General features: G+C 48.1%; 1 protein-coding gene and 1 long non-coding RNA gene across 2 annotated transcripts in view; one reads left to right on the top strand and one right to left on the bottom strand.

Annotated features, from left to right (window-relative positions):
- gcc2 (GRIP and coiled-coil domain containing 2) overlaps positions 1 to 11080 on the top strand; it is a 13071-nt gene extending 1991 nt beyond the window's left edge. The window contains exons 5-24 of the mRNA XM_026217302.1: positions 1 to 16; positions 349 to 1231; positions 1319 to 2445; positions 2769 to 2832; positions 2916 to 3016; positions 3095 to 3193; positions 3264 to 3383; positions 3461 to 3625; positions 3721 to 3825; positions 4058 to 4220; positions 4300 to 4400; positions 4515 to 4592; positions 4663 to 4800; positions 4931 to 5052; positions 7240 to 7416; positions 7808 to 8034; positions 9361 to 9555; positions 9674 to 9813; positions 10437 to 10638; positions 10725 to 11080. The exon at positions 1 to 16 is cut by the window's left edge and continues 89 nt beyond it. Coding sequence (XP_026073087.1) covers positions 1 to 16; positions 349 to 1231; positions 1319 to 2445; positions 2769 to 2832; positions 2916 to 3016; positions 3095 to 3193; positions 3264 to 3383; positions 3461 to 3625; positions 3721 to 3825; positions 4058 to 4220; positions 4300 to 4400; positions 4515 to 4592; positions 4663 to 4800; positions 4931 to 5052; positions 7240 to 7416; positions 7808 to 8034; positions 9361 to 9555; positions 9674 to 9813; positions 10437 to 10638; positions 10725 to 10798 — 4297 coding nt within the window. The 3' untranslated portion in view covers positions 10799 to 11080. The remainder of the gene's footprint in view (positions 17 to 348; positions 1232 to 1318; positions 2446 to 2768; positions 2833 to 2915; positions 3017 to 3094; positions 3194 to 3263; positions 3384 to 3460; positions 3626 to 3720; positions 3826 to 4057; positions 4221 to 4299; positions 4401 to 4514; positions 4593 to 4662; positions 4801 to 4930; positions 5053 to 7239; positions 7417 to 7807; positions 8035 to 9360; positions 9556 to 9673; positions 9814 to 10436; positions 10639 to 10724) is intronic.
- Positions 9820 to 10427, bottom strand: LOC113053680 (uncharacterized). Its single transcript, XR_003277278.1, has 3 exons — positions 10053 to 10427; positions 9983 to 10002; positions 9820 to 9932 (listed from the first exon to the last, which is right to left on the bottom strand). It is a non-coding gene; the product is annotated as an uncharacterized LOC113053680 (long non-coding RNA).
- Positions 11081 to 12967: the final 1887 nt, after the last annotated feature.

Genomic DNA, 12967 nt, shown 5'->3' with positions numbered 1-12967 from the left:
CCAGAAGCAAGCGCAGGTATTTACTGCACCTGTCTGACGTGTGTCCGGTTACCAAACATCAGAATAAGAAAATGAATAAATACTGCACAAAATAAGGTATAATAAATGATCCAGTGGAGAAATTGTGTGATCGTTTTAATGTTTAGTTTAGTTTAATTAGTAATCACTTATTACATTTAAGTATTTGTTATATGTATTTCTATATTTCCCACTTATTCCTCCTCCTCATTGAAGATAAGTCTAATTAAAGCTTGTGTTAGAGGTGACCCACCTAATGAATCTGGAACCGTCCATGTGATATTGTATGAACTGATGACGTGACTGACTTTAGGTCACATGTATTTGCAGGAGACGATGTCAAGATTAGCAGCTCTTCAGGAGGAACTAGACTTCAAAAATAAAGAGTGTACAGAAATGCAGAAACACACAGCTGAGCTCACCGCTGACTTCAAGACAACCTGTGCTCAGTACGAGTCCAGAATATCTCAAACTGAGGAGGAGCTGGCCGAAGCCAAGCGCCAGTGGATGGCAGCGACGGAGGATCTGAAAGCGTCCCAGCAGACCAGCCTCACCGAGTCCCAGCAGGAGATGGAGAACCTGCAGGGAGAGATCCAGAGGCTGAACAGACAGTACGAGGAAGACGTGCGCTTCCTGGAGGAGCAGCTGGAGCTGAACGCAGCAGACTTCGAGAGGGAGCGCGAGCGGCTGCTTCTGCTCCAGGACGAGCTCTCGGAGCAGCTGGCGCTGAAGGAGGGCTTCCTGCAGGACGTGCAGGAGGAAGAGGAGGACACCACCAGAGCAGGGCCTCCCAAACCCTCCCCGAGTGACGAGACTCCAGACGACTCCAGCCACGAGGACAGCAGCATGAAACTGGCCCTGGACGATCTGCAGGCTCGAAACATGATGCTGCAGGAAGAGCTGGTGTTTCTGCGGAATGTGAAGCGGGAGCTGGAGTCAGAGCTGAAGCAGGTGCGAGAGGAGTTCACCGTGGAGAAGGAAGAACTGGAGTTTAGAATCGACGAGCTGCAGATGAACAGAGGTGAAGAGAGGAGCAGCATCTCTGAAGAGTCCCACAGCGCCGGCCGGAAGCAGAGCTACTGGAGCGCTGGAGGAGATCGGGAGCGGGAGCGGGGGCAGGAGGGAGAGAGAGATCAGGAGCGGGAGCAGGAGCGAGAGCGGGAGGGAGATCAGGAGCGGGAGCGGGAGGGAGAGAGAGATCAGGAGCGGGAGCGTGAGGGAGATCAGGAGCAAGAGCAGGGGCAGGAGCGAGATGAGGAGCGGGAGCGAGAGAGAGATCAGGAGCGAGAGGGAGAGGGAGAGAGAGATCAGGAGCGGGAGCGGGGGCAGGAGGGAGAGAGAGATCAGGAGCGGGAGCAGGAGCAGGAGGGAGATCAGGAGCGAGAGCGGGAGGGAGATCAGGAGCGGGAGCGTGAGGGAGATCAGGAGCAAGAGGGAGAGAGAGAGCGGGAGCGGGAGCAGGAGCCAGATCAGGAGCGGGAGCGGGGGCAGGAGCCAGATCAGGAGCGAGCCGAGCTCCTCTTACAGCAGTACAGATCCCTGAAGGAGCACACGGCGGCCTCGCTCCACGGTCTGCAGGAGGAGCTCCAGAGCGTCTTCCAGGAGAGAGACCCAGACCAGGAAGGACCGCTGATGACTTCTGAGGACCTACGGAACAAGACTGAACAAATCCTAGTGAATCTTCAACACGAGGAGACTCTTGTCCTGGAGTTCAAGGAGATGCTGAGGTTCACGAGGTCTGACTCCGAGCATGAGCTCAAGATCAGTGACCTGGAGAATCAGCTGTCCTGTGTGACCGAGGAGAGAGATGAGCGCATAAAGAGCCTCGAGGAGGACCTGGGTGCTCTCCAGTCCAGACAGGACGAGTGTCAGGACACCATCAGACGTCTCCAGTCCCAGATCAGCAGTCTGTCAGAAGAGAGGGACGCCCTTCAGCGAGACGTGGAGGCTAATCAGGAGCACCTCTCCGGCCTTCAGTGCCACCTCTCTGAGATCCTGCAGCAGAGCTTCTCTGAGCCGGAGGCGGACGGCTCGTCTGACGTCTCTGCGCTCGTAGACTGTCTCTGGACACGAGCTCAGGAGGAGAGAGCTGTGTTGACCCAGCAGCTGGAGGAGCGAGTGGAGCTGCAGGCGCGGGTCAGGGACCTCCTGCAGGAGAAGGAGCTGCTCAAGGCCAGTCTGGCTGATGTGGTGCTAGACTTCCAGGGACTGCAGACCGACCTGAGCCAAGTGCAAGCCATGAACCAGAAGCTGAGGACAGAAAACCACAGTCTGCTGGCTCAAGTGGCTGACCGCAGCGGTCTAGAGGAAAAAGAGTCTGCGGATGAAACTGATGCTCAGCTCCAGGAGACCAGCGAGCTCCAGCAGACTCTTGCTGACAGAGACGCTCTCATATCTCAGCTCCGAGAGGAAGTCACTCTCTTACAGGTATCCTGTGTTTGTGATGCACGCTAGAATGTTTCCTTGTGTAGAACTCAGTCAGAGGAGACTATCAGAATAGCAGGCTCAGCTTCTATAGATGTGCTTGAGAATCCAGAGTGCAATTCAGTTTTGTGTTTCCATGAATTATAACATCAGAGAGAGACAGACAGTGGCCGGGGTTTTAGACACCTCAGTTAATGCCTGGTGTTTATCTAGAAGATGGACCAGACTAGCATCCGTCCACAGTTTCAAATGATCATGCATTAATAGTCTAAACATGCTCCACAGAGATCTCTTATGCTTCTTTTCTGCTGACTGTCCATTTTCAGACGAGCAAGGAGTCATCGGAGTCTGATGAAAATGAACATAAGAAAGCGTTTTCTCATGAAATCGGTAAGTTTCTTCAAATTAGACTTTGAGCAAACCTACTTATGAACTGTTTCTTTGATATTCTTGATGATTTTTGTGTCACATAGAAATGCTGAAGAAAGAAGGCAAAGAGAAAGATGAACGCATGAACAAGATCAAAGCTGTTGCTGTGAAGGCTAAGAAGGAGCTGGACATCAGCAAGAAAGAGGTTTGAGGCGTCTGTTCCTGCTGGAGACGGGTGTCTGTTGGAAGGTGATGTTGATCTGGCCTGTGTTTGCTGCTCTAGGTCATCTCTCTGAGAGAGGAAGTGGAGCAGCTGAAGACTGAGCGAGACCGATTGTCACGCTCTGTGAAGGACATCATCCACGGCGCAGAGGACTACAAGGTTAGGACTCGCTCCTCTGGTGTCGCTGAACTCCTCTGTAGATGAGAGATTGATTGTGCTGTTTCTCCAGAACCTGATGGTGGACTATGACAAGCAGGCTGAGCTGCTGGATCAGGAGCGAGAGAAGCTGGAGCAGGCCAGTAAACACAACGAAGAGTTAACCAGACGCCTTCAGCAGGCCGTTCAGCAGGTACTTCAGCAGCACCATCACCTGAAGGATCCTGAGGTTTATTCAGAGTCAGTGATTGTTGTGTGACTGTGTCTCAGCACGAGCTGCTGTCCTCGGAGCGAGAGGACCTCACGGCCCGCGTCGAGACGCTGCAGACGAACGTCACGCAGCTGGAGACACAGATCCTGGAGACGCAGAAGCTGAAGTGTGGGCTGGAGCGAGAGCTGGAGGCAGAGAGGCTCTTAAGAGAGCAGAAGGCCAAGGTACAGACCTCTTCCTGATGCACGCCTCTGTCACTGGAAGGCTTCCTGTGGTTTCTGAGGTTTTGAGTCTTCTGGATGGGTGTGTGTTCTTGCAGGAGCATCAGTCTGCGGTCAGGGAGCTGGAGGAGCTCCAGGCTCAGCTCAGCAGACAGAGACATCAGCTCCAGCAGACGGCTCAGGAGCTCGAGCAGCTGCGCAAGGCACGACCCACATCCTCACCCTCACAGTCATACAGCCAGAGACACTGTAGGCTGTACTATACTATAGATCATACAGTCAAGGCATTAAATGTGGCATGCACTGCAGACAGTACACCAGACTGAACACCCTGCAGAGTTGTGTTCCCTGTATGATGCAGTTTGTGTTACGCTAGTGAAGTCCTGTCCTTCATAAACACTGCTCTGACTGACGAGTGCTGTCCTCCTCCCTCAGGACGCTCAGCAGAGCTCACTGATGGACATGGAGATGGCCGACTACGAGAAACTGGTCAAAGAGCTCAATCACAAGCTCTGTGAGAAAGACAAGCAGATGGAGGAGCACGAGATGCACATACAGGCTCAGAAAGAGCAAGAGCAGCGGCTGAAGGAGGAGATGGGTACTGATGATGAAGTGATGTGTGTGAAAGAGTGTGTCCTCTAACACTGATGAATCTCATTATGTGCTGATTCTCTCAGAGTCTCTGAAGCTGCTGCTGGATCAGACAGAAGACAAAGCCTCCAGGATGAAACAGCTGCTGGTCAAGACCAAAAAAGATCTGGCCGACGCAAAACAAAAAGTGAGTCTCATCAAATCAGTCTCTGAATACCTGTCCTTAATGATGAACCTTTAATTAGTGTAGCTTGAGATGGTGATGTGGCACACACGGTGAAGCAGTGCGTGTCCTCCGCAGGAAGCAGCACAGATGATCTCCCAGTCTGCTCTGAGAGGAGATCTGGAGGCCCATCAGCAGCAGCTGGAGGAGCTGAAGGTAGGAGGAGGTGTGATGGTGCTCCGGTCTGTGTGTGGTCAGCTGTGGCTCATGTGTGTGTGTGTGTCAGATCCAGTGCAGCGAGCTCACGGCCGAGCGTCACCGGCTGCAGGAGCAGCTGAAGCTGATGAACGAGCAGCAGCAACGGACGTCCAGCTCGTATCAGCTCAATCTGACCACGCTGCAGGACCAGTGCACCGCTGCTCAGGTGAGACCCAAGCTCTGACACTGGGATGTCAGCTTCTGTAGCTCCTGTCAGGAGCGGATCTGTATACATGTTTGTCTACACTTGCTTTTGTCTCGCATGTATATTCTCTCTGGTGTTGTTTTGATTGCAGGCTGATCTTGCGGCGACGGTGTCGGAGTTCGAGAGTTATAAGGTGCGAGTGCACAATGTGCTGAAGCAGCAGAAACACAAGAGCTCAGCCCAGAGCGACGGCGATGCTCTCAAACAGGAGAGGTGACATCATGTTATTGCTGCCTTTAGTGCACAGCTTCTCCAGCGGTTTAGAGAGGGATTTCTCTTATAGCTGCTGTTTCAGTGATCTCTGAATCTCTTCCTCTTCACAGATTCATTCACTCTCACTCCAGTTATGACATTGTGCTTCGTCTCTTTTACATGTAAACAAATGAACTACTGTTTGGATAGAGCTGGAAAATAGTGTGCATTCTGTAGTTCAACAGCACAATGAATTAAGCCGTAATTATTTTGCAGGTCATGTACAGAATCACAATATTGTTCACAGTTTGCAGCCTACCATTTAATTCTGCTTGGGGAGAAATTTAGTAGATTAGTAGATTTAGCTGACAGATATGAATCAAACTGTAAAAGTAGTAATTAATTGATTAAAAGCTGATCGATAGATGTTATGGCAGATGTCCAGTTTAGCAGCAGTTCATCCTGAGTGAAGTCCCTGACCGGTCCTGGGCTCCTCCTCTATCTGTGTGGTCAAGCACAAGACATTCAGATCACCAGTCCAGACCAGAGCTGGGTCCGTCCGTGTCTGGTATCCTTGGCACAGTAAAACAATACAGACATAATCGCTGATACCGTTCGTCATTTAGGTTTGTCGTAATTGAGAAGTGGGTTCCAGTCGACCTTATTAATGCAGCATGCCCATGTGTTTAGGTGATGAATGTAGGTGTGTGCTTGACTAGAGAGATGAATCTGAATCAATTAGGAAATGGATCTGTTTCCTGCAAAAGATTTTCATAGACTTTGTATAATTAAATGACCAAAATTTCTAAACATGATGACCTATAACCCCCTTCTTCTAATCTTGTCCTGGAGGTCCAATGCACTGCAGAGTTTAGCTCCAACCCTGATCAAACTCCTCTACCTGTGATTTTCTAATGATCCTGAAGACACTGATTGGCATTGATTAGCATGCTCGGGTGTGTTTGATTAGGGTTACAGCTAAACCCGGCTGGATCCCTGGTCTATAGTGTGATATGAACTAAACCACTTATAAGTGATTACTTTGAGTTAGGCTTAGTTATACAAACACTTCACAAACACTGGAAATGTGACTTTCAAATGACCGGTATCCTCTTATATTCAGAAGTTTTTATTTCAGTAATGAATGCCTGTTTTATCAGAGTTCAGTAGAAGGAAATTACTAGCCATCAGAAGTTTCATCAGGTCTCAAGGAATTATTAATCTGAATATCACTGACATAATGAACTAATTAACTACTGCCATGTTTCCAGACAATGTCTACTTAGTTTTGCACATAAAAGTAGAGGACCTAACACTGAGCCCTGTGGCACCCCGTACTTAACTGGATATGACAAATCTTAGTTTAAAGGAAGTGAGAATGGGTGGATAAATTAATAATAAGTGCAGTCTTTGTACTATGATAGGGCCTCAATCCTGTTATCACAGATATTCTTTTCTAAAATAGAGAAGGTGTGTGTGGGGGTGAGCGGTTGACTGTATGAACTACAATGAAGGCAGTGTTTCAGTTTTTGATGGTGGTTAAAATGACTGCAACCAATCATGTCTTCATTGATTTCATCTGTTTGTGGTGAACAATCATAACTGGAAGCCGAAGCATCTCTGCTTGTTTTGTGGACCTGAAGATACACAAGCTCTAGTGCGCACTCTAGTGTTGATGACTGTATAGGGAGACTTTTCATTGTCTGCTCCCCTGAATACAAATTAGTGCATTCGTGCTGAAATTGATTAATCAACAATAGATAAGATCATAAAAGTGTTACTAATGGTGATTAATCTATTAACATTTAATCCGTAACATCCGTTGTACAGAAGAAAGCAGCATCAGTTTCAGAGAGCCACTGGTCCATAAGACAGATTTCTACAGCAGCGCTCTTCACTCACCTCATTAACAAAACACTGATTGTGTGCCTTCATTTACAGATTACTGAACTATATGAGCTGCCATGATTCAACAGTAGCCCACTCTAAATATCAGTTTTAAGTCTAATAAATGTATGTCGTTTCAGGCAGTTTCTTGTTAGTAAATGTTAAACTCAAATGCATGTGTTGCTAAATATTAAATATTGTTCCTGTTTCCCTGTGAATGTTTGTTGTAATGTGATTCCACCCATCAGATCTGACCCTTGAGCAGAGCTGGTCTCAAACAGGCCTCTTGAAGTCCGTGTGTGTGTGTGTGTGTTGTGTCAGAGAGCAGATGGAGGCGGTGGTGGAGCAGCTGCGCAGCCGTCTGCAGGACACGCAGCAGAGCCTCCAGTCCAGCAGCTCCGAGCTACAGCAGCTGCAGGTGGAGCACGACACACTGCTGGAGAGACACAACCGCATCCTGCAGGAGACCGTCAGCAGAGAGGCCGAGCTGAGGGAGAGGTACACACACAAAGCTTTTCTTTCAGTGACACATCACATCAAACACGAGAGAGTTGCCTGCTCCAGCGCTGGTGTCTGCGGTGCAGAAGTCCTAATGTCCGCTGTGCTTTACACTGCCTCAGGTTTCCTGTCTGTTGATGTCACTCTAGTGTTCTTCACTCATCTCTGACACACTACAGACGAACGCCGTGTCTGTCTGAACAATATAGACTCTCACAGTACTTGTACAAACAAAGTGCTTTCGCTATTTTGCAAACTCTGTGAATTCTTAAAATATCCTCTTGAGCAGAAAACTGAATGAAATCAGCATCTGTTATTGAAAGTTATCTGATGTGAGAGCTGGAGACTCATTGCTCTTTGAGACTGTTGAGATGATGTTTGTGTCTGTCAGGCTGCTGTCGCTGCAGTCTGAGAGCGTGGCTCTGAAGTCTGAACACGGCCAGTGCGCAGCTTCACTGAGTGCCCAGACCGAGGCACTGCGCAGCAGCTTCCGTGAGCAGATGCGTCATCTCCAGGACGAGCACTGCAGCACTGTAGAGACTCTGCAGCAGCAGATCAGCAGACTGGAGGCCCAGCTGTTCCAGCTGCAGAGAGAGCCCAGCAGCAGCAGCAGCAGCGGTGAGAGAGAGAGAGAGTGTGTGAGAGAGAGAGAGCCCAGCAGCAGCAGCGGTGAGAGAGAGAGAGAGAGAGAGAGAGTGTGTGTGAGAGAGAGAGAGAGAGAGAGTGTGTGAGAGAGAGAGCCCAGCAGCAGCAGCAGCAGCGGAGAGAGAGAGAGTGTGTGTGAGAGAGAGCCCAGCAGCAGCAGCAGCAGCAGCGGTGAGAGAGAGAGAGTGTGTGAGAGAGAGAGAGAGTGTGTGAGAGAGAGAGAGCCCAGCAGCAGCAGCAGCAGCAGCGGTGAGAGAGAGAGAGAGAGAGCCCAGCAGCAGCAGCGGTGAGAGAGAGAGAGAGAGAGAGAGAGAGAGTGTGTGTGAGAGAGAGAGAGAGAGTGTGTGAGAGAGAGAGCCCAGCAGCAGCAGCAGCAGCGGAGAGAGAGAGAGTGTGTGTGAGAGAGAGCCCAGCAGCAGCAGCAGCAGCAGCGGTGAGAGAGAGAGAGTGTGTGAGAGAGAGAGTGTGTGTGAGAGAGAGAGAGAGTGAGAGTGTGTGTGAGAGAGAGAGCCCAGCAGCAGCAGCGGTGAGAGAGAGAGAGAGAGAGTGTGTGTGAGAGAGAGAGAGAGAGCCCAGCAGCAGCAGCGGAGAGAGAGAGAGTGTGTGTGAGAGAGAGCCCAGCAGCAGCAGCAGCAGCAGCGGTGAGAGAGAGAGAGTGTGTGAGAGAGAGAGTGTGTGTGAGAGAGAGAGAGAGTGAGAGTGTGTGTGAGAGAGAGAGCCCAGCAGCAGCAGCGGTGAGAGAGAGAGAGAGTGTGTGTGAGAGAGAGAGAGAGAGCCCAGCAGCAGCAGCGGTGAGAGAGAGAGAGAGAGAGAGAGAGAGTGTGTGAGAGAGAGAGAGAGCCCAGCAGCAGCAGCGGTGAGAGAGAGAGAGAGTGTGTGAGAGAGAGAGAGAGCCCAGCAGCAGCAGCAGCAGCGGTGAGAGAGAGAGAGAGAGAGAGAGAGTGTGTAAGAGAGAGAGAGAGAGCCCAGCAGCAGCAGCAGTGGTGAGAGAGTGAGAGAGAGAGAGAGTGTGTGAGAGAGAGAGAGAGCCCAGCAGCAGCAGCGGAGAGAGAGAGAGAGAGAGAGTGTGTGAGAGAGAGAGAGCGAGAGAGAGCCCAGCAGCAGCAGCAGTGGTGAGAGAGTGAGAGAGAGAGAGAGTGTGTGAGAGAGAGCCCAGCAGCGGTGAGAGAGAGAGAGAGAGAGAGAGAGAGAGAGAGTGTGTGAGAGAGAGAGAGCCCAGCAGCAGCAGCAGCGAGAGAGTGTGAGAGAGAGAGAGAGAGGGAGTGCAGTGTTTGGCCTGACTCTGTGTGTCTGCTGTAGGCACAGTGCACGTGCAGCAGAGCAGGAAGACTCTCGTGGACCGGAAGCCTGCTGACGTCCCTCAGCTGGATCTGCAGGGCATGGCTAGAGAGGAGGGAGAGGGGATGGAGACCACCGAGACCGAGTCCCTGTCGTCCAGCGGGACCCCTCTGCCCTCTCTGGAGCAGCTGCTCACCTCCCCAGACCTCAAACACGGTTAGCACCCGCTCAGGCTGTGTTCGTAACGCCTGACACCCGGAATAAGAGTCAGAACACACACACACACACACACACAGATTGTATGATGAAATTCCTCTGCTTGTGCTGTGTGTAGAGCCTGTGGTGTGGCACATGGAGCCCAGTAAAGAGGAGCTGACGCAGAAGCTGAGCACAGCCGCCCGCAGCGTGGAGCACCTGAACAGTCTACTGCACGAGACCGAGGCTACCAACGCTGTCCTGATGGAGCAGATCACCGTGAGACACACACACACACACACACACACACACACACACACACACACACCTGTCCCGTGTGTCTGAACACTGTCCTGATGGAGCAGATCACCGTGAGACACACACACACACACACACACCTGTCACATGTGTCTGAACGCTGTCCTGATGGAGCAGATCATCGTGAGACACACACACACACACACACACCTGTCACATGTGTCTGAACGCTGTCCTGATGGAGCAGATCACCGTGAGACACACACACACACACACACACACACCCGTCCCGTGTGTCTGAACACTGTCCTGATGGAGCAGATCACCGTGAGACACACACACACACACACACACACACACACACACACACCCGTCCCGTGTGTCTGAACACTGTCCTGATGGAGCAGATCACCGTGAGACACACACACACACACACACACACACACACCTGTCCCGTGTGTCTGAACGCTGTCTTGATGGAGCAGATCACCGTGAGACACACACACACACACACACACACACACACACACCCGTCCCGTGTGTCTGAACGCTGTCCTGATGGAGCAGATCACCGTGAGACACACACACACACACACACACACACACCCGTCCCGTGTGTCTGAACACTCACACTGTTTCTGCAGCTTCTGAAGAGTGAGGTGCGTCGACTGGAGCGTAATCAGGAGCGGGAGAAGTCCGTGGCCAACCTGGAGTACCTGAAGAACGTGCTGCTGCAGTTCATCTTCCTGCGCTCGGGCAGCGAGAGACAGGCTCTACTTCCTGTGATTCACACCATGCTGCAGCTGAGCCCGGAGGAGAAGAGCAGGCTGGCTGCCATCGCTCAAGGTGCTCCACAGGAACACACTTCTCTCTCTCTGCTTGTGCAGTGTAACTAACAGCACTGGGCTCATCCGGTGTGTTTGTGTCTGTAGGTGAGGAGGAGTCCGCGGGCTCTCGGGGGTCAGGCTGGACGTCCTATCTGCACAGCTGGTCAGGCATCCGATGAGAGCACCACCGCTAACACATCACCTCATCATACAGCCTTAGTTTTCTACAACTTGTCAGTCCTGAAGGGATTTCTTTATTTATTGGGTTATTGAAGATTCTTCTGTGCTATAAATCACACAAGACAGAAATGTTGCTCCTGTTGATCATATTTTAATATAACTCCTATCATGATCATTTTCCCACAGCTTGTCTGGTGGTTGTGTTGGTCTTTGTGAGGTTCAGTGAATGAAGGAGTGTAAATACAGACTCAGTCTATCTCATTAAACCACTTTAAAAGCTGCTCCGCTTCTTCATTGCAGTTTCTCCAGTTAAACTGATCTCAACTCTTGTTCTGGTCGTATCTGTCGTGCAGTGGTGGACAGTAACGGAGTAGCTTTACTTCGTTACTGTACTTAAGGACATTTTTCAAGTATCTGTACTTTACTGGAGTAGTTTTATTTTGAGTAACTTTTACTTTTACTTCACTACATTCCAAAGCATAAAATCGTACTTTTTACTTCACTACATTTCATAAAACATATCGTTACTCCCTATAATATATCACGTGCTCCGACACGCAGAAGCGGTGTCTGATTCATCATGAACGAACTGAGACTTTTCAAAATAAACTTTTAAATCGGATCGCGAATCACACCAAACGATTCGTTTACGAATTAGAATGATCCGATTGCAGCTGTTCTGGAGTCGACCACTCACTGATTCAAATGAACCGTTTAGTGCGAGTCAGAAAGAACCGGGAGATCTTGTGAGCGCGCGTGCGTCTGACGTTGCTAAAAGTAAGTTATTAATGTCGAAATTTAGGATTAATTATTGTAACTGAAAATCATATTTAGGTCAAAATTGACAGTTGTTTGGGAACTAAATTCGCTGTAAAGAGTGAGCCCACTGAAATGCTCGAGTGCAGACGATGCAGACGATGCAAACACATCAATCAGCGTCTCTGCATTTTAGGTAAAAAAGAAAAAAAAAAACATTAAACTAACACAGATTAAATAAAATAACTCGTGCATGTTCAAATTCCCCGCTGCCATAATATTAACAGTTTTATTAAAATGCTAGCATGTCCTATGTGACGTCTGTTTTTATATTGTTTATCAACAGTAACGTTATACATATGTATATTGTTTGGATTAACTAGACGAGTAGACAGACATGAATGTTTATTCATAACCGTACTGAAAATAAGTAAATATTGTTAGCTGATGCTAACTGTCTAGCTAACAAGCTTGCTGGTGCTAACTTGAGGTAATTTTTAAAAAAATGCCCAAATATTTTTATTCAACAACCTATATATATAGAGAGAGAGAGAGAGAGAGAGATTACATCAAGGGACAAAAGAACGGATGTGATGTTCAGAACATGGTAACTACAGTAATTATCAAAGTGGGGAAGAGATGCACTCCATTTGGCCAGGGATGTTTTTACACCACAGACAAGATTTGAGAAGGAAAAAATCATTATGAAAATATAATTATATTTTCCTTAAAATGTTCTTCCTAACTTCAGGCCTTATTATCATCCCTTACGAAAGGAAAATATATTTACCAATATATTTCTTAAAATATATTGTGATATATTCTAATATATTATTTTCCCTTTTTATTTTCTAATATATCATATATTTGAATACATTTAATATTATTGATGATACATATATTATATAATATATTGAAAAATATACAAATGATTGCCGCTTTCATATTGCAATATATTGGAAAAAAATAAATATATATAAGAATATATGCCTAATATATTACATGATATTTTCCAATATACTGCAATATATTTTTGTTTCATAAGGGATGTCATATATAACTGTGATGTTGTGTAAAACAACAAACTTTAAAATACTTTTTTCTTACTGGTGAAGATCAGATGGTCATCTCTGTTTTCTCTCAGGTACATCACAGTGTAAGCTTCACAGTGAACATTACTCTCATCAGCGTAGTCCATATCAACAACAAACATATATCTTGACTCCATATAGTGGTTATTTTGAAAAATCCCAGGTATTTTGAGCAGTAGGATTATAAAAAAAAATATGTGCTAAAATTAAATTAAGTAACGTTAGCCTTTATAAAATTGCAAACATCTATCTTTCAGTACTTTTTTACTTAAGTACATAAAAAATCTAGTACTTTTTTACTTTCACTTGAGTAAATTTGAA

This window comes from Carassius auratus, chromosome 34 (assembly GCF_003368295.1).
Source record: "Carassius auratus strain Wakin chromosome 34, ASM336829v1, whole genome shotgun sequence".
NCBI lineage: Eukaryota > Metazoa > Chordata > Actinopteri > Cypriniformes > Cyprinidae > Carassius > Carassius auratus.
Note: the sequence above shows the minus strand (reverse complement) of the source record. Positions and strands in the feature narration are given on the sequence as shown.